This window comes from Ogataea angusta (assembly GCF_019207475.1).
Source record: "Ogataea angusta isolate 61-244 chromosome Unknown 61-244_NODE_4_length_877678_cov_91.023368, whole genome shotgun sequence".
NCBI classification, from domain to species: domain Eukaryota; kingdom Fungi; phylum Ascomycota; class Pichiomycetes; order Pichiales; family Pichiaceae; genus Ogataea; species Ogataea angusta.
Genome location: NW_025065218.1, coordinates 639,114 through 658,231, shown reverse-complemented (window position 1 = coordinate 658,231; position 19,118 = coordinate 639,114). Strand labels below are relative to the sequence as shown.

The window sequence follows — 19,118 nt, the reverse complement described above, 5'->3', positions numbered from 1 at the left end:
GTATTCACTGTTCGCTGGCGTCCTGGAACTCGTCCGGAGACTCGAGCGTTTCGGACGCCTCGTCATGCACAGAACCGTTAATAAATTTGTCGTCGACCTTGTCCTCCTTTTCGGCCTCCTCTTCCTCCTCCTTATCCTCGATCAGCGGATTGGGCGACATGGCACTAGCTTCCTGCTCTGCCAACGGGTTGCTGAGCGCCTGGCTCGCCAGGTCCAGCCGCGAACGGCTGGTCTTGAAAGACTCGGACCGCGAAACGGAGTCAAAGTCGAGCGACGTGATGGAAGACGTGCGCGAGCTCTGTTGTAACCGTTTCTTCATCTTGTCGCTCAGCTTGAGCTCAGACCCGTTTCCCGAGTTTATGTTCACGCCCGACGACGAGCTCGACAGCGGCGGACTGGCATCCTCGCCAGACTGCTGCGTCAGCTTCATCAGAAGATCGTGGGTCTTCGACCGTAGATCGTCCTCGTCGTCCTGCTCAGACATCTTGGTCGGCGAGTCCAGAGTGGAAGCAGACTGTGCAGTGTGTTTTTTTGCCCATTGCTTGATTTTCGCAGACGTAGGCTCCGTCCGCAACGGGCCCGTCTGCCGCAATTGCTGGAGGAACTTGTCCATGTCGGAATTAATTTTCGGCGCCTCCTGCTGCTTCTCCTTCTCCTTCTTGCTTTCCTCAAACCGTTTCTTGCTCATCTCGTACTTCTTGTTGCGCTCCTCGAGCTCCTTGTTTTCCTTTGAGGCTCGCTCGAAGTTCTCGGCAAACTCGCTGAATTTCTTGAGGAACGAGTTGCGCACAAACTCGTCGCTGTTTGGATCCTCGCCAAAATAGCGCATCATCGAGTCGAATTTCTCCATCACAAGTTTCGAGCGGTCGCTTAGCAGCTCGGCCTTGGTGCGTGCGTTCGGCAGGCCGCGGAATACAACATGCAAAAACTTGTCCATTGGGTGGAATTTCGACGGATCGCTCAAGTTCCCGTCTTGTAACGAAGCGTCGATGTTGCGAATAGATTGAGAAAACATTTGACAATCGTTCTTCAGCTGCTCCACAGAAATGTTGGCTGCGTCGATCGTGGGCTTCAGATCGTCCACAAACGAGATCAACTCGGGGTAGTTTTCTCTGATCACTTTTTCCACATAGTGCAGGAACGAAATTAGGTTTTTGTGGTCCTTTAGGAAACCGAGTCGCTGCAATGTACTCAGCTTGAACCCATGTGCCTGCTTCGACTTGTCGTTCATGTAATTACCGACAATCAAAATGATGTCAAAGACTTTCCGCAGAGTCTTGGAGTTCTCGAGACTCTCCAGAGCCTTTTCAAGCATCTCCAGCTTCTTGACGTACTCCTCGTAGTCCTTTTCGTAGTTCAGAATGGCGTTGAGCGCGCGCATTCTTGACTTCCAGTAGTGCTGCAGATTGTAGATCAGCTCCAGGTATATTCTGTCTGCCCTGGCGAGCTCGTTCGGGTCCTTGTCGTGTTTGGCCTCCTTGTCATTCTGCCAGTCTGTCGAGTACGGCTCAAAGTTCTTGGCCAGCGTGTTGGATATCTCGTTCAATTCCGGCTTGGCAAGGAAGTCGAGCAGCGCGCTCTTGTCTAGAACGTCCTTGTCACACCGCAAAATCTTTGCCACCACCTGTTCGTCATCAAGCCCCGAAAATGAGTGGAGACAAATTCCAAACTGCTGCGAAACATCTGTGCTCAAGAAAGAAACCTTTTTCGCGTCTTCTTTCTTCTTGCGTGCAATCCGCTTGGCCTCTTTGGCAGCAAAGATCACCTCTATCTCGTCAAATATACCGTTTTCCAAAAGCTGTTTTGCCATATCCTCTGAACCCATGTTGGCCCAGAAGGAGCCAACAGGGTCGTCGATTTTCTCCCAATGCAGCTGCTTGAGCTTCTTTTTGGGCCGAGGAAGCATATCGAACGGCCCTGGAGCAAGGAACGGCGAGTTCTCTGGCACCGAAACTGGCTTCTGTCCTGCGGAAGGAAGTGGGGGCGGTGGAGGTGGCATGCTTGTGCCCGCAGATGGAAGAGGAGGAGGAGGCGGAGGAGGTGGTGGTGGTGGTGGAGCTCCCTGCGAGCCTGCAGAGTTAGGGAGCGGTGGTGGTGGTGGCGGCGGAACGGCAGACTCGACAGGTGCTGGAGTCTCCTTCTTAGGCGACTCTTCCTTCCTTTCCTTTTTCTCCACTGGCTTCTCAGCGGGCGTCTCAACAGGCTTCTCGTTCGGCTCCGTATTCTCCTTCTCGTCAAGAGCGGGCGACTTGCCCACGGTTCTCTCCAGCTCTCCCAAAAATGGCCTCATCGAGCTAGTATCGATTTTTTTCACTGAGTTGCCAACCATCACCGGCGGAGCAGAGCTGGCAAACGTCGCCTTTGGCACCTCTTTCTTGCCTCTGGAGTACTGGTCCTCGAACTTTTGCAGAAGAGCGTCCTTGTCGACCTGCTCGTTGTTCAGACTCAGCTGGAACCGTAAGTTGTTGCACAGTGTCTCCAGCTCGTCCAGCTCGCTCTTCAACTTCTCAGCCCGCTCGCTCTTAACGGCGCGTTGCTTCGGATCTAGTGTGCGACGGTCGGCCGAGTCGACCTCCTCCAACTCCTTGATCTTCAGCTCCTGCATGGTTTTCTCTAGCCGTTGCAGTCTGTCCAGGGCCTCCATCTTGCGTCTTTCAAGCTTTTCCTGCGTGCTCAAGCTGGCCTGCACCTTGATCACCTTGTTTGCGTCGTTCTGCAACGACTCGAGTCTGGCCCGCAGCTCGCCGAGGGTCTTGACGTCGTCGACCTTGTTTGTGTCGCGCTTCTCCGCCAAAATGTCCTCGAACTCGGTGTTTTCCAGGTCCCTGGCCTCTCTTTCCAGTAAGTCCATCTTGAAGCGCAAATCACGCAGCCGAGCGTTCGGCTCCACTCCCGATTGGCCAATTCTCTTCACCTCCACCTTGTTTTTGTCGACCTGCGACTTGAGACGCTTGCGGAGCTCCTCCACAGTAGACGATCCTTCGGTCTTGATCGACGAAGACGCCGTTCCCGAGGAGTCCGGCGGACTGGAGAGCAGCCGCTGGCTGTGCAGCAGAAGCAGCATCTCGCGCATCTCAGTTTCCTGCTGGTGCTTGTCCAGAACCCGCAGTCTGCGCAGCTCACTGACCTCGTTGTCCTTGGCCTCGAGCTTCTCACGCAGCCGTTCCAGAATTTCGTCCCTTTCTGCAATGTCTCTGTAGAGATTCTCGATAACACCTTTCGAGCCCTCGTTGAGCTTCTGCAACGCATTGTCGCGCTCGGCCTCGGCCTCCTCCGCGCGTTTCTTGGCCTCGCGCGCCTCGAGCATCGCCTTCCGCGCAATCTCGTCCGTCCGGTACGACGCTATCAGCCGGTTGATCGATATATTCATGTCTGTGTCGTCTTCGCCGGACGCCATGGTGATATTTGAAACAAACGTGTCCATGAGCTTCAAGTTCCTGTGCACCTGCTGCGGATCCAAGGTGTGCAAGTTGGACGACTGGCTGATGAACATATTCTGAATCATCGACGTCAAATACGCCTCAGCCTCGGTGCCCTTGGCTTTGTTCAGCATCGCCTGGAACAGCGACAACGGATCATTGAAGTTGATGTTGTTGTTCTGAAACTCCTCCATCTGCTTCAGCTCCTGCAAGTCGGCCCGCTCCGAGCTCTCGATGTTGGCGATGCTGTGCTCTATGTCTACGTTTTCCAACGGACGCAAATGCTCAAACAGCTCGGTCATTCCAGCGACCTGGAACAGTCTGCGCAGCTTGGTTCTGTCGCCAAGGTCTTTGGAGTACTGAAGAAGCGTGTTGATCAGCAGGAGCGTCGAAAGTCCATATTCGATGAGAAAGTTGTTCGAGATCGGCCCGCTGAGCTTGAACTCGTCGTAGGAGCCAACACGGCTGCCCATCTTGCCGCGGCCTTCGAACAGCCTGATGACGGCCCAAAACCACGCCTCGTACTTCTTGACCCGCTCGGCGTTCGACAGGATGTACTGCGACTTGCGGTCGAGCAGATTGGGCCGCGAGATGTAGAGCTCCTTGATGTACGCGAGATGGACGTTGTCGTTGACGGGCTTATGAATGGTCTTGTATATTAGCGGACTGCAATTGGTCTTGTGGTAGAAATATGTGATGATGTCGGTGGCCCACTTGCGGACCTGCGGCCGCGTCGAGTAGAGGCCGCCCAGTATGGCGGGAATGAAAATGTCTATTTTGCGCAGATGGTCGATTCCAACAGTGAGGTCGGCTATCACCTTGATGCAACGGAACAGCTTGGTTTCCTTGTCGAGCACGGTCTCGTAGTCCTCTGCAGGGTTTGTGAACAGGACCTGGGCGGGCGACGGCGGCTGGTGGCGGCTGGGCACGCCCTGTGCCCTGATAAGCGGCTTGGTCTTGTACAGCTGCATGAGCACGTTGCAAAGAGCCACTGCTCCCTGCAGATTGAGGAACTGCTCGGTCCAGTGCAACTCCTCTGAGCTCAGACAGATGTCGAGCTCCTTGAGCTGGTCGTTGGTGATCTTGTTTCCGATCAATTGCACCACATAAAACTGCGCGTCAAATGCCTTTCCAGCAGAGGGAGTGGACCGTTCTGTCACGGCGGTGCTGGCCGTGGAGGCGCTCCGGCTCGGCACGGCCGAGTGCGTCGGCTGCTGCTGCATCATGCGCTGTTTCTTGTATTCGGCCAGCTTGTGCTGTCGGATAAGCATCCACTTTCGGTCCGCAGGGTAGTTTTCCATCTCTTTGCGGGCCTTTTCCGGCAGACTGTTGAAGTCTCTGGAGATCATCACCTCCTTGAACATGATCTCGATCTCGTCCTCGGATTCCGGCGGCTCGAGCTCGAAGTCGTCCGAAATGGTATGTCGGTGAGTTTTCTTGAAATTTGCACTGCTGAGCTTTTTGGTATGGGATGAGGGCAAAGAGTACACAGAGGTGGTGGACGGCCCGCCAATGCTGGAGTTGGTCGTCATCCGCGACAGCGGCGACTCGATGCTGCTGGAGTCGGACGCCTGGTGGGTCTTTGCGCGCGAAAATAGCCCGTTCTTCGTGGGCGACTCGTTGATAGAGTACATGGACGCGTTGGTGTTCATCCGCGACAGCGTGCCTGTTGGCGAGCTGACAGAGCCCTGGTCCACCGTCTTGGACCCTCTGCGCAGCCCCATGAAGGAGCTCACGCGCGAGGCGGGGCCGTCGGTCTGCTTCTTGGCCGGTTTCATAATTAAAGAGAAATAGGAAACAAAGTGATTTGCGCTGGAAAACGGTGCGAGGCGGGATAAATAAATACATATTTATACAATTAAAGTAAATTATCTTGTCATGCCACAGGACCCGGGCGAGCTGGGCGACCAGCGCGAGCAGCTGCTGCTTGAGGACGCCGCTGGCCAACAGGACACCGCGCTGCACCACCTCGTGACGGAGCACGGCAAAAGCGACCTGCAGGCCGCCTTTTTCAACATGTCCAACTCGATCCTCGGAGCGGGCATCGTGGGCATACCGCGGGCGTTCCGCAACGCAGGGCTGCTGACGGGGCTGGTTTTGCTTGCCCTGCTGGCCGTCGTCAACGACTGGACGCTCCGCATGATCATCGTCAACACCAAGCTGTCTGGAGCGAAGACGTACACTGGCTTTGTGAGCCATGCGTACGGCGACCTGGGGAAAACCGCGGTCCTGCTGGCTCAGGGTCTGTTTGGGTTTGGCGGCAACGTCGGGTTTGCCGTGATCATCGGCGACACGATCCCGCACGTTCTGCGGTCTGTGTTTGCGCGCCAGGTCGCGTCGTCCAAGGTGGTGGACTTCCTGCTCGCTAGAAACACGCTGATCGTGTTTTGCATCATGGGCATCTCGTTCCCGCTGTCGCTGACCAAGGACATTGGCCGGCTCGCCAAGGCCAGCGGCATTGCGCTCGTCAGCATGTCTGTGATCCTGCTGATTGTGGTTTTCCGCGGGCCGGCCATGCCGGCCGACGTCCGGGGCCAGGTGTCTGGTGTCGGCTGGTTTGTCGAGCCGGGCATTTTCCAGAGCATCAGCGTGATCTCGTTTGCGCTCGTGTGCCACCACAACACCACGTTCATCTACGACTCGATCAGAAAGCCGACGCTGGACCGCTTCAACCGCGTGACCCATATCGCGTGCGCGCTCTCCGGCATCGTGTGCGGCGTCATGGGCGTCTCGGGCTACCTCGCGTTCGGGCCCAAGACCAAGGGAAACGTGCTCAACAACTTCCCCACGGACGACTGGGTCGTCAACGTTGCGCGGCTCTGCTTCGGCCTCAACATGCTCACCACGTACCCGCTCGAGCTGTACGTGGTGCGCGCGGTGGTGCGCGACCTGCTCGAGATCTACCACAGACGCGAGATTCCAGAACTGTCCACGGCGCAGCACCTGCTGATCACGACCGTGCTCGCGGGCGTGCCGATGCTCGTCGCGCTGTTCACGTGCAACCTGGGAGCCATATTGGAACTCGTCGGCGCCACGTCCGCGTCGCTGCTCGCGTTCATCCTGCCCCCGCTGTGTTTTCTCAAATTGACCAAGATGAAGCCGCTTAAAGAGAAAATACCGCTGTACATGTGCATAGCGTTCGGTCTCTGTGTCATGGTGCTGTCGTCCACGCAGACAATACTAAGCGCACTGCGCAGCACCGACGACGACCACTGTGTCGTATAGATTTTTCACGTGCTACTAAATAGACACTGCTAATTTATTACTCATCCTCGTCAATCACGGCGCGGGACCGGCGGGCGGGCACAATCGACTCCTGCGTGCTGCTCAGCGCACGGCTCTGCAAACTGTCGTCGCTCTCGCTTCCGCTCTGCAAGCTCGCCTCATTTTCGCTCAGGTCGACCATCCTCCGCTTTGGCGCAGCACCGCCCAAGAACCGCTGGAACTGCTCCGGGCTGATCACGCCGCCGTTCGCCTGGATCAGTGCCTGCAGCTGCTCCTCCCGCCGGAAGAACTCGGCCTCCTTCTCTGCGTCCGACGCGTCGTCGTCCGAGTCGACGTACTTGGACGACAGATGCTGCTTCGGCTCGTCGTGCTTCGGCGCACTCTTGCGCCGCTTCGTCCTGGAAACACGGCCCTTGCGCTTGCGCCGGACAGCCGCAAACCGCGCCTCGTCCGCCTCGGGGTCGCGCCGCCGCCTGCCTGTGTTTTTCTCCAGCGCCGCCTCCAACACGTCCAGCCGGTCTATGCTCTCCGAAACACGGTTGAGCGTCTCGAGGTCGTTGTCCGAGCCGAGGTCGTCAAACTGCGCGGAGGCCGCCTCGCGCTCCTCGCGCGTCTCCCGCGCCTCCTCCACCAGCTCGGCCTCCACCTCGTCGCTCTCCAGCGGCTGCTCGCGAGCCTGCTCCAGCACCGCCAGGGTCGCGGTCACGTGACCCGCGTCGACGTCGCGCGGGAGCACGGCGCGGGCGGCCGCGAGGCGGAAGCCGACTGTCGCGAGCAGCAGCCGGAACACGCCGCTGCGCAGCGCCGCGCGGTCGTCCAGCACGAGCTCGTCGTCGCCGCGCGTCCGCAGCAGCGCCGTCAGCGTCTCCAGCAGGCCGCCGTGGTCGCGGTACACGAGCGCGCTCGCCAGCACGCTCACCTTGTGCGAGTACGACAGGCCCGGGGTCGCGAACGCCACGTCGGCGCCGCGCTGTGCGTGCTCGCGCGCGCGCCATTCGTCCAGGTCGCCCGTCTCCAGGTACGCGCGCACGCCGCGGTCGTAGTCCTGGCCGAGCGTGAGCAGGTCGAGCAGCACGGCGTCGGTCTGGGCCCATTTTTTCTCGAGCGTGTGCATGTAGTAGCCGAGCAGACGGGCAAGGTCGCGCATGACGGCGGGCCCGAACACGGCGTCTTTGACGTCGTGCAGCGTCAGCATGAAGTCGAGCCGTAGCAGCTTGAAAAAGTGCTCGTCTTTTTTCAGCAGGATGCGGTTGAAATAGGAGATGCATCTGCGCATTTGCGGCTCGCTCAGCTCGGCAAACTTGGCGAAGACAGACACGTAGCAGCCCACGACGCGCTCGTGCAGCAGCTTGCGCTCGTACACCTCGTAGCGCGCGCGGTCGAACTGCAGATACCGTTTCAGCCGCGCGTCGTCCATGCTGTCGGACTCGGACTCGTGTTGCTCCTGCGCGCGGCCGCGGCGCTTTCTGTCCATCGCGAGCGGCGTGGGCAGGTCTGCGAGGTACTGCAGCACCTTGAGCAGCACGTGGGTGTACTCGATCATGTCGAGCGCGTGCGCCAGCGACACCTTGTGTGCGTCGTGGACGACGTGGAACAGCACCTCGATGTCGTCTTCGGCGGAGAATGTCAGCCGCAGCAGCTGCTCGGCAGCGGCCGTGTACGTGTCGAGCTCGTCCCGCTGCTCTGGCGAGAGCCGCGGATAGTCCTCGGGCCGCAGCCGGTGCATGTCCACGACGGTGAGCAGCATCTCGCGGAAACAGCCCACGGCGACGCGCAAAAGGCTGTGCTCGCGGTTCTGCAGGTACAGCGGCAGGCTGTTCTTGACCACGAGCCGCAGCACGTCGTGGCTCAGCGCGTCCTGGACGTAGCCGAGCCGGAACACGTGATCGGCGCGGTGCTCCCGTAGCAGCCGCTCGAACTTCAGCACCCACGCAACGACGTAGAAGAAGTGGAACTCCAGAAACGCGGCGAACGAGGTGCGCTCGCCCAGCACGATGCGCCGCACCGCGCGCAACAGCGGGCCGAACCCGGCCTCCACGAAGTCGGTGCAAAACTCACAGACCACGCTTTGCGCGTCGCGCGAGAGCTGTTTGGCGCGCTCGGCGCCCAGCCGCCGGTCAAAGTCCGACCGCGTGCTCTCGTTCTTGTTGGCCGTCTGCCGCGCCGCCACGGCCTTCTTGGAAACGCCGGCATCGAGCTGCTCCAGCAGGTCGGCGTGGATCAGCCGTTTCTGGCCAGACACCGTCAGCACGGGCTCGTCGCCCTGCCGAATGCTCAGCAGCGTGCCGAAGTTGGCGTGGCGCGTCACGTTGTTGCTCAGCAGCTTTTTCTTGAGCACCTTCTCGTGCTCCAGAGCAGAGCCCAGCGTCAGCGCGGTGGCTGCACCGCCACACGCGTCCACGGCCGTCGGCGGCACCGCCACAGTGGCTGGGTCGAGCCCGTAGAGCAGGTAGAAGTAGGTGTCGAGACACACGTTCCCCAGCACGCGCTCGTCGAACTCGCGCCCGAGCCCCGCCGTGATCGTCTGCACAAACCGCAGCACCTTGTTTTCGCGGAAAACGCACACCGTGTGCGAGAAACTGATGTCCTCTCTGCTGACGCCGTGCGGCATGTTGTCGTTGAGCTGCTGCGTCTTGGACGTGCTGCGCCGCGGACCCACCGTCGTGTCCGCCGGCTCGATGCGCAGCACGTTGCGGAACAGGTTCAGACACAGGTTTAGGATCACCGTGTCCTTGGGGCTCCGCTGGTCTCTGGGCGTGCTCAGGATGGGAATTGTCAGCCCAACAACGCTTTTCAGACACCGTCCGCCCTCGTAGTTGAGAATGCGGTCTTTGTACCGGACGTGCGATTTTTTCAGCTTGATGTAGAGGTCGATCTTCGCCGCAGACGCCCGCTCCGTGTCCAGGACCAGCGGCCGTGTCAGCGCCACCAGAAGCTCCAGGGCGGCCAGAAGAATGTTGTGGTAAAACGCTTTGTTCGAGTCGGCGGCCCTGGCCGGCAGTTGCACCAAGATCGGGATCAGATCGTTCACCACCAGGCCGTTGTCGTCGCACGCAGACGCGACGTTCCAGCTGTCCGACGCGTCGTCCACAACCTTGATCCAGCGCTTGATGTCCTTGAGACATGCCAGCGCGTCGACGCCGAGCACGTACTTGCCGCTATCGTCGGCTCCGCCCAGCGCAGAACACAGGATGAGAATCTGGGACTTGAGCGCCTGCTGGGCCTCGAGCTCGAATTTCGCCGCGTCGAACGCGGCAGACTCCTTCGCAGCCTCGCCGGCCTCGTAGTCCGACAACGGCGTGTGCTGGAAGTCGTTGTCAAACTCCAAATCGTCCTCTAGGCCGCGGTCTGAAGATGAATCCATTACGCGTAATTTTTTTGTAGCACAGCCAGATATCGGAAATAATTATTTTTAAATTACAGTACTGCGGCAGAGTCGTGGCTGACAACGACGGGCTCGTCCGGCTCGAACCGGCTCTCGGTCTCGGAAACGTGGATCTCCTCAAACGTCTCGTTCGCGCGGTCCGGGTCCTTCTCGAGAATCGAGGCGTCCTTGTCGAAATGGATCGACGCGTCGATCTCCTCGGGCTCCTCGGGCTCCTCAGGGTCCATGGCCACCAGCACAGGATGCGAGAACGCGCGCTCCTTGCGCAGCAGCGCATTGCACACACCGGTGTCGCCGGACTCGTCGCAGTCGTCGATCGCGTCGTACTCATTCATCGACAGAACGCCCAGGTCCACAAACTCGCTCTCCTCGAGCCCGCCAGAGCTCTTGGCTGCAAGCACGGGCCGCGAGTCGTAGACGTTGAGAAACCGCGAGCTCTGGTCGTGCGTGCTGATATCGCGCTTGAGCGCGTCGTAGCTAGCCCGGTTCTCCACCAGCAGCCCCACCAGCATCGACGGGTCCATCTGGTCCAAATGCAGCTTGCGGATCTTGTTTGTGTGGACCGAGTCCAGGTCCAGCCCGGACTCTACCTCCACGTAGTGGTTCGGGTCGGGGCTCTCGTGTGGGGCCTCGGATGCTATTAACAGTGCTTTTTGCGGAACGTGCGGGTCCAGGTAGAACAGGTAGTCGCCCTGGAACCCAAAGAAGTAGTGCGACGAAGACGGCCTACCGCCTGCGATGCCCACCGACTGCGGCCAGCTGAGCGTTTTTTTGAGAAAATCCCAGTACAGAGGGTTGACGTTTTTCACTCCGAGCCGGATCCCGGCAAGGATCAGCACGGGCCGCAGCTCGGCGCCCTCCTGCGCCAGCTCAAACAGCTCGTCCTCGTAGATGTCTCCACTCGCGGTAAAGTACACCTTGAGGCCTATTTTGTCGTAGTTTGCCTCGCACAACACCTGGATGCTGCGCGCGGCAGCAGACGGGCCAAACCACTCGCCGGGCTTTTTTCCAGCGCAATTGGCGCCCTGCTCGACAAAGTTGTGGATCGAGAACGGCGCCGTGGGGATGTCGACGAACCACGACACGATCTCGGCGTGCTTGGGGCACTCGCGGGTCCGGTCGTATCTCCAGTCTCTGCCGAGCCGCAGCTGGAGCAGGCTGTTGGCCAGCAGCGACTGCGACGTGCGGATCATGCACCCCCAGCCTGCGTCTGTGGTGAACCCTTTGGTCACCGTGGCGAGATCGACGGTGCCCCTGATAAGCGAGCCAAAGCTGAGGGGGCTCGGGCCGTCCTCTGCGCGCCTGATGAGCGGGAAACCCGACCGGTACGTGAGCCACACTCTCGTATGCACGTCGCCGAGGAACTCGCGCGGCCAGCTGGCCTCTGTCTCGGCGGCTTGGTCCTGTTTGAGCTTATGGAACAGCGTCCTCAGGTCGGGGGTCCTCTCCTGATGCGGGGGCTGGCCGGGCGCGTATGTCCTGCCCAGCACGGTGAGCGTGTTTGTGAAGTCGTCATTGGGCAGCTCGCGATCCCAAATGTATTCAAACACGGTGTGAAGGGTGTTCAAGCTATGGGATGCCATAAGAAAGGAAAAGCATAGACAAGAGAAATATTTCCTTCTTTGCCCTTGCTTTTTGTCACGAAAATTACTTGACAGTATGGCGAAGAAAGGACACCGAGCGCAACGCGGCAGAGTGAAGAGAGGCCGTGGCGGGCGTGGCGGCCGGCAGGGCACCCGTCAGGCGCCTGCGGCGCGCAGAGGGCGTTTGCACGGCGAGTTTGGCGAGCTGATGGATTTGCAGGCCGGCCACATGGCCAGGGAGGTCGAGTTCACGGGCCGCCACCGGGAAGAGACGCTGAAACGGCCGCTGCGCAAGCTGCCGATGGAGTTTGTGAAGGCGGCTGAGGTGTACGATCCGCGGCAGCTGCTGCGGGGCGTGAGAGGAATGCGCTTGGAGGGGGAGGAGCACACAGAAGGGGAGGGAAGCGAAGGGGAGGAACGTGGAGATAAGGAATGGGGAGAGGAGAGGGAAGATGAACAGCTGGAGGAGGAGGAGGAAGAAGAAGAAGAAGAAGAAGAAGAAGAAGAAGAAGAAGAAGAAGAAGAAGAAGAGGAGCAATTAGAGGAAGAACTTGTGGAAGAGTTAGAGCACAAGTTAGAGCAAATACAAGGATCAGAAGAGCCAGAAGAATCTGAAGACGAAAGTGAAACAGAGCAAGACTACATTCCCCAGTACTCCCACGGAGAGCTGCCCGAGTCCGACGACGAGGGAGAGGAAATATACAATATAGACAACGACGAGGGCTCGTTCATAGAGCCGGAGACCAGTGCGTCAGACGCCTCCTCTGGTGACGGCCCCCTGCCGTTCGGCTACGACGCCGACGATTACGCTTTCAACGTGAATCTCCTGCGCATCGACAATGTCCGCTACGGCGCGGCTTCCACGCAGTACTACGCCCACTGCGCTTTTCTGGACGACGAGACACAGTGGGTCGACAGAGAAGACCTTGCCGACCTGCTGGTGGACCACGGGCTGCCGGAACATCGCGTGGATGCGTTTTTTGAGTACGCAACAGAGCATCTTCGCGAGCCTGAGCAGCCGTCAGCGCCGGACTCGAGCGCCGACGACTCTGACGGGTCTGGCGTCGACGACATGGTGGCGTTCTACTCGGCGCGCGTGATCAACGACCCGATCGAGCTCGAGGTGCCGACGGCGTCGCTGCAGACCACCGGCAAGGGCCGCAAGAAACGGCTGGTGCTGGACGAGGATATGGACGAGGACCTGCGGCAGACGCTGCTGGAGAGCTTTTCGAAGCGGCACCGGTCGAAAGAGAAGCCGCGCAGCGTCTCGAACGGCACCGGCGAGCTGCTGGCCAAGTACCCGTTTGAGGTGCACGTGCGCGACATGAAACACGAGTACGATCTTTTCTACCACGACGCGAGCCGCGAGACGCTGCAGTGGCCGCCGCTGGACCCGCACGGGCTGCGCACGCTGCGCAAACTGGCCGAGTGCTACAACCTCAAGCCGCGCAGTCTGGGAAACGGGCCAAAGACGCACCTAGTGGCCATCAAGACGAAACACACGTACAAGCGGGTGCCGAACTACTCGCAGGTGGCTCGGATCCTAAAACAGCGGCCGATTTTCCGGCGCACAGACGTGCACCTGTCGAAAGACGAGATCATGGAGCTGAAAAATAAGCGCAAAAAGAGCAGCAAGGAGCACGGCCAGGGCCGCAAGTGGGCGCCGCGCGAGGGCGACGTGGTGGCGGCGGCGGCGCCCGAGATCAGCGCGGACAACGTGGGGCGGCAGCTGCTGGAGAAGATGGGGTGGCAGAAGGGCAGCGCGCTGGGCAAGACCAACAGGGGCATCATCGAGCCGATCCAGGCGACGGTGAAGCTGACGAAACAGGGAATCGGCAGCGCGAGCGCGCAAAAATAGCAAGTAACGGTGTGTTTCGGTATCTATATAGAATTAAGGGACTATCTCTGTTTGTTGACGAGATTCTCGATGGTGAGGATGCCCGAACTGCTGGAGTTGTCCTTGGAGAGCACGGGCCGCGGCGGAGCAGGGGCTCTGTTGAGGACGTCTTTGGCGCGCTCTTCGGGGCTGTTGAGGAGCTTTCTGTGGAACAGTTCCTCGTCGAGCTCGGCGATGCCACGCACCATGGAGCTGATGGGCGGGAGGTGAATGTTCTGGGAGCTGGCGGCGGGTTTGAGGGTGGGCGAGTGCATCGGCGTTGTGAGCGGCGTTTCTGAGGGCGAGGTGATGTTGAAGATGGCCATGGAGCGGTCGATGGACTCTGCCGAGTTGAAGCTGCTGCTGTTGCTGAGTAGCGTGGGGGAGCTGGGCCGCGATTTTTTCTTGGCTGGGGTGTCGTCGTGGACGAGCGTCGAGAGCGACGCAGACGACACAGAGCGCGACAGCATCGACGACACGCGCGGCACAGAGCCCGAGGACGACATGCGGATCGGCGTCATGCGCTGCAGCGACGACAGCGACGACAGCGGCGGCACAGCGCCCTTGGCGCCCGAGGTGCCAGAGGCGAGCGTGGAGGAGGACGAGTCCAGCGAGCGGAGCGAGTTCGACGAGCTGGTGCGCGACGACAGCGCCGACTGCGGCGGCGTGAAGTCTGCTGCGTGGCTGCCGAAATACGACTGCAGCGACGGCGTCGACTTGACCCCCGTCAGCGGCCGCAGCTCGCCAGGGTGGTGCAGCCCCGGACTGGTCGGGGTGCTCTGTGCGGTCTGGAACTGGCCTGGCGACGACCCGTTGACCACGATCTGCGGCGACCCGTTGCTGTTCTGGTACGCAGACAGCGGGATGGCAGTGCCCTGCGGAATAATATAGATGGGAACGGGCTGCGGGTAGATAGGCTGCCCCATCATATCGTAGCCCATGGGCATGAGGATCTGGGGCTGCTGCTGCTGCTGGGGCATCTGGACGCCGTTTTTCATGTTCTTGTTCTGCGAGCGTCTCTTGCGCACCGTTGGGTTGGTGTGTATACGCAGATGGCGGGTGAGCTCATCCGACCTAGAAAATTTTTTGGTGCAGCCAGGGAAGGTGCAATGGTGGGGTCTTTCGCCGGTGTGCGTTCTGATGTGGCGGGTTTGGTGCTCTAGCCGGTGGAACGCCTTGTCGCACATCGGACACTTGTAGGGCCGGTCGTTCTCTTTCTTGTGTTCTTCCATAGCGAAAAGAAATAAAATTTACAACGGAGGGCAAGACGCATCTTATTTAACCCTTGTCCCGGAATTTTAGGAATTGTAGGCCCAGAGTGAACCCACATTTCCCACCGCGCGGATTTCGTGGGGGAAGAGGCGGGCGCGGAACTGGTCTCACCACGAAAAAAAGTTTTTCCGGTGGCAACAATAGGAAAATTTTCCGTGTGCTGGCGTTTCCACCTTTCTTTTGCGCATCCTCCTGCTCCGATTGGGCTGCCGCTCGTAAATCTTTTAATACGATGTGCATATCCCAGGCGCGCCGCATGACAATCCACCGTTCATCTTGTTACCCCATACCCCGGCTTCCTGCAGTATACCTCTTCCCGGCCGTAGGCAACACTGTGCAGCCAACAAGAGAGATATATCTAGAGACGCATTCCCCTTCGGCAGCTCCTTTTGCACTCCCTCTTGCGTTCGCTCTTTTTCGCCCGCTTGGCGTTCCTGTCGGCATCGCTCCAGCGGATGCTCCGCTTGCCGTCAGCCGAACCGCCCCTCCCTCCAGTCAACAGAATACTCAACACAAACCTTTTTTGTGTCGTGCTTACGTAAGCACGGTTCAAACCCAAATATCCAACAAAATAAAAGCCTGCTCTGGATAATTTCGGACAGAAAACTTTTCCTCGAACCCCTGTTTACTTTGCTCTCTTGCGGGCCCCAGCACACATTCTTCCATGGACGTTATCGAGCAGACACTGCCGTACAGGCTGATCTCGTGGAATTGGCTGCCCAATTCCGAGGTGTTCCATCTCCCGAGCATCGCGAGCTCCCCGATTAAGGAGTTCCCTATGGACACATCCAACGTGTTTCTGAAGGACAAGTTCTACCCGGCGTCGTTGCACTACCTGACTCCCGTCACGGTGGCGTTTGTGTACTTCATTGCTGTCCATCTGGTCAACAAGATCGTTGTTCGCAGACAGCTACAGCAGTTCCAGAGCAACCACCCGGGACAGGCCGTTCCGAAACATCTTCCGCCGGCTCCGTATGCCATTGCCAAGCACCGCTACTTCAAGCTGTTTGTGCTGCTCCACAACGTGGCGCTGTGTGTCTACTCTGTGTGGACTTTCCTCGGCATGACCACGACGATCTACTATTATTCGCACGAGCTGATCCCAGACCTGATTGGCCGCTATTACTCGCTCTCCAGCGAGCTTTCTCCGGTCGACCTGTTCTGGCAGAGCGTCTGCGACGTGGACCACGGCATCTGGTACAACCAGGGCGACTCGATCAAGGGCCTGGCTTTCTACTCGTACGTGTTCTACCTGTCCAAATACTACGAGATTCTGGACACGGTGATCATCCTTTTGAAAGGCAGGCCGGCGTCGCTGCTGCAGAGCTACCACCACTCGGGCGCCATCCTGTCGATGTGGGCCGGCACGCGTTTTGCGTCGCCGCCGATCTGGATCTTTGTGGTGTTCAACTCGTTCATCCACTCGATCATGTACTTTTACTACACGTTGGCGTGTGTGGGCGTGCGTCTGGGCGGCTTCTTCAAGCAGACCCTCACGTCGCTGCAGATCTGCCAGTTTGTGTTTGGCGGCTCGCTCGCGGTGGTGCACCTGTTTGTGCGCTACCTGGACGTGCTGAGCGGCACGTACCGCAGCTGCATCTCGACGAGCGAGGAGGCTCTGGCACTCTTCATCAACGTGTTCTACCTGACCCCGCTGACGATGCTGTTTGCAGCCTTCTACATCGACAGCTACAAGAAAAAGGACAAGCTAAAGAAATCGTAATATAGCCATAACAAATTTCCAGCCACAGGACGTAAATTATATTTCACCCACCTCTAATTGGCCTGAGGTGTGAAAATTTAATTCATTTTTATTTATTTATTCGTCCGCATGGTGCTCTACTTCCACAACTCCCACACCTTCCCGCACACCTTCGAGACCGCCACGCTGGCGTACTTCAACCGGTACCCGAACCCGTACGCGTCGCACGTGCTCTCCATCGACACCATCGACCGCCACATCGACGCCGAGGGCCGTCTCCACCAGACAAAGCTCATCATGAAGACCGGCCGGCTGCCCAAGTGGGTCAAGCCGTTCCTGGGCAAGATCTCCACGTCCTGGATCATCGAGCGCACCGTCGTCGACCCAGGCAGCCAGACAATGCAAACGTACACGCGCAACCTCGACCACACCAAGATCATCCAGATCCAGGAGTACAACCAGTACACCTTCGACCGCGAGCTGAACCAGACAACTAACAACACCACGGTCACTTTCTCGTCCGGGTTCCAGGGCCTCGGCATCAAGAACCGCATCGAGCGGTGGTCGCAGTCGAAGTTCGACGAAAACCTGAAAAAGTCCCGCCAGGGCCTGCGCTACGTGATGGACTCTATCCGGGATAGACTCCATCTTCTCCAAAAAGCGTGAGTCACTCTATTCAGGCAAAACTCAAGTCCCAGCCCAGCCGGCGCACAATCTCGTACCAGTCGACCCACCGCTCGCCGTTCGAGTTCACCTTCCACACCTCTCTCATCACCAGCCGGCACCGCACAATGTTCTTCCACCGGTACCGCTTCACCACGTCGTCGATGCGCGCCTCCATCTGCTCGCGGTCCGCGTACACAGAGTTCATCCCGGCTATGAACACCGGGAAGCAGATGCACGCCTCCAGCCGCGTCCCCACCAGGATGTCCAGCGACGCCGCCAGCTGGTCCACCAGGTACTGGATCTCCATCGACGCCGGGTTCATGCGCAGCACCGACTGCCGCAGATGGATTTTCGCCGCCAGCTGGAACGCCTCGAACATGGTCAGCTGCAGCTCGAAGTCCGCCGGGTCCATGTCGTTCATCAGTATATAGTTTGGCGAAGCCTCGTTCAGTTTGGAGTCCAGAGCGTAGCACTCGTGCATGAACTTGTCGTAGACCTCCGCCATGCGGTGCGGCCGTTTTTGCGCACCGCAGCAGTCCTCGCTCAGCGGCACCTCGGGGTCGTGGTACTGTTTCAGAGTCTGCCGCGATTTCACCGCCAGCTGGTTGATCTCCGCCAGAATCTTGAACACCGGCGACGACAGCCCGTGCAGCGGGTCCAGAAACCGGATCCGGTTCGAGGCTATCCACATATCCTCGTACTCCTCGAGCGCAAAGTGCAGCTGGCGGTCCTCGACGATCGCCGCAGACATCATGTCGTGGTACGCGTAGTTGGTCACCAGAAAATGCTCGTCTTTGCACCCGTTGAAGGAGCGGATCCCGCCCTTTTTCTTGATCAGACTCGCGCCGTAGGGCAGGTACTTGGCCCACTTGCTCACGTCACCCTTGCAGATTTCCACTCCGCACAGGATCATTAGCGCAGCCAGGCGCAAATTGATCATGTCCGAGAAACCCAGCGTCGACAACGCCACCGAGTCGTCGAACTCGTCCGTCTCCTTCGTCACCAGCTCCTCGTCCTCCACGTCCTCCGCCAAAGCCCTGTAATTTTCGCGCGACTCGTTCGGCAGCAGCGGCCGCTCGCCAATCACCTCGATCGCCCGGTTGATGTAGTACTGGCCCTGTTGCTCCATCCTGGTGCCACCCAGATGGAACGCGCTCCAGGCCAGTATCCCGTACAAAACGCTCTTGTCCATGTGTGCCATGGGCAGAAACGTCCGCAGGTACATGTTTTCGTTCTTGTGCACCACCGACACCACGTGACACAGGTTGTCGCGGTAGTACTCGTACAGCTGCTTGCCGACGCTGGACAGCGACGCGAGCGGCGAGTTCGTCACGATCGACGGGCTCGCGTACAGCGGGCTCGCCACGGAGGGAGGAGTCTCCAGATACAGCGGCGTGATGTTGCCGCCAACAGGCGTCCGCCGGCCCTCGTCCAGGGGCAGCTCGTTCAGGAACTTGGCGAAAGACGGCGAGAAATTGGCCGCAAGCGACAACGGGCTGAACTGCGTGCTCGCCAACTGGCCCGGCTCGTCATTTTGCCTCAGGTCCGGCTCTTCCGTGCTGTCAAAGGCGTTCCACACGGAAAAGGCCGCCGCGTGCGGGCCGGAAACGGTACTCACCACCGACAACGGGTTGAATACGACCTTGTTCCCGCCCAAGGGCTCGTCCACAGGCTCTGTCTTGATTCTGGGCTGCTGCGGCTTGCGACGGCGACATTTGCGCTCGGCGTCCAGGATCTTGCACTCCCGCCGCAGCTGCCGCACCTCCTCCTTGGTCATCTCCTCGCTCACGTACTTGCAATCCTTCTTGAGCCGGATACACGCCCCACAGCTGGGCCGCTGTTCGTCGCACCGTTTCTTGCGGATCTTGCACGTCATGCACCCGTTTTTCGATCTCTTGCGGCCCTTTCGATCCACAAAGCCGGACCCCGCGTGCGACAGACTCAGCTGTATAATCTCCGTCATCAAGCCCAAAATTATCTCACCAGATAA

At 59.1% G+C, this 19,118-nt stretch overlaps 9 protein-coding genes across 9 annotated transcripts; 3 read left to right on the top strand and 6 right to left on the bottom strand.

Moving 5' to 3' along the window:
- Positions 1–4: 4 nt before the first annotated feature.
- KL928_002371 (uncharacterized protein) lies at positions 5–6,104 on the bottom strand (the record flags this gene model as incomplete). The annotated part of the gene is made up of 2 exons (XM_043202840.1): positions 5–5,127; positions 5,375–6,104. 2 exons carry the CDS (start codon positions 6,102–6,104, stop codon positions 5–7), a joined length of 5,853 nt encoding a protein of 1,950 aa, XP_043060576.1.
- A 36-nt stretch (positions 6,105–6,140) lies between these two features.
- On the top strand, positions 6,141–6,644 carry KL928_002370 (uncharacterized protein; the record flags this gene model as incomplete). Its single annotated transcript, XM_043202839.1, has 1 exon — positions 6,141–6,644. The coding sequence occupies one exon, from the start codon at positions 6,141–6,143 to the stop codon at positions 6,642–6,644; it is 504 nt and encodes a 167-aa protein (XP_043060575.1).
- Positions 6,645–6,681: 37 nt separating this feature from the next.
- On the bottom strand, positions 6,682–10,008 carry KL928_002369 (uncharacterized protein; the record flags this gene model as incomplete). Its single annotated transcript, XM_043202837.1, has 1 exon — positions 6,682–10,008. The coding sequence occupies one exon, from the start codon at positions 10,006–10,008 to the stop codon at positions 6,682–6,684; it is 3,327 nt and encodes a 1,108-aa protein (XP_043060574.1).
- A 53-nt stretch (positions 10,009–10,061) lies between these two features.
- On the bottom strand, positions 10,062–11,612 carry KL928_002368 (uncharacterized protein; the record flags this gene model as incomplete). Its single annotated transcript, XM_043202836.1, has 1 exon — positions 10,062–11,612. The coding sequence occupies one exon, from the start codon at positions 11,610–11,612 to the stop codon at positions 10,062–10,064; it is 1,551 nt and encodes a 516-aa protein (XP_043060573.1).
- Positions 11,613–11,688: 76 nt separating this feature from the next.
- Positions 11,689–13,470, top strand: KL928_002367 (uncharacterized protein; the record flags this gene model as incomplete). Its single annotated transcript, XM_043202835.1, has 1 exon — positions 11,689–13,470. One exon carries the CDS (start codon positions 11,689–11,691, stop codon positions 13,468–13,470), a length of 1,782 nt encoding a protein of 593 aa, XP_043060572.1.
- Positions 13,471–13,511: 41 nt separating this feature from the next.
- Positions 13,512–14,486, bottom strand: KL928_002366 (uncharacterized protein; the record flags this gene model as incomplete). Its single annotated transcript, XM_043202834.1, has 1 exon — positions 13,512–14,486. The coding sequence occupies one exon, from the start codon at positions 14,484–14,486 to the stop codon at positions 13,512–13,514; it is 975 nt and encodes a 324-aa protein (XP_043060571.1).
- Positions 14,487–15,424: 938 nt separating this feature from the next.
- KL928_002365 (uncharacterized protein) lies at positions 15,425–16,483 on the top strand (the record flags this gene model as incomplete). The annotated part of the gene is made up of 1 exon (XM_043202833.1): positions 15,425–16,483. The coding sequence occupies one exon, from the start codon at positions 15,425–15,427 to the stop codon at positions 16,481–16,483; it is 1,059 nt and encodes a 352-aa protein (XP_043060570.1).
- Positions 16,484–16,579: 96 nt separating this feature from the next.
- KL928_002364 (uncharacterized protein) lies at positions 16,580–17,110 on the bottom strand (the record flags this gene model as incomplete). The annotated part of the gene is made up of 1 exon (XM_043202832.1): positions 16,580–17,110. One exon carries the CDS (start codon positions 17,108–17,110, stop codon positions 16,580–16,582), a length of 531 nt encoding a protein of 176 aa, XP_043060569.1.
- Positions 17,111–17,138: 28 nt separating this feature from the next.
- Positions 17,139–19,091, bottom strand: KL928_002363 (uncharacterized protein; the record flags this gene model as incomplete). The annotated part of the gene is made up of 1 exon (XM_043202831.1): positions 17,139–19,091. One exon carries the CDS (start codon positions 19,089–19,091, stop codon positions 17,139–17,141), a length of 1,953 nt encoding a protein of 650 aa, XP_043060568.1.
- Positions 19,092–19,118: the final 27 nt, after the last annotated feature.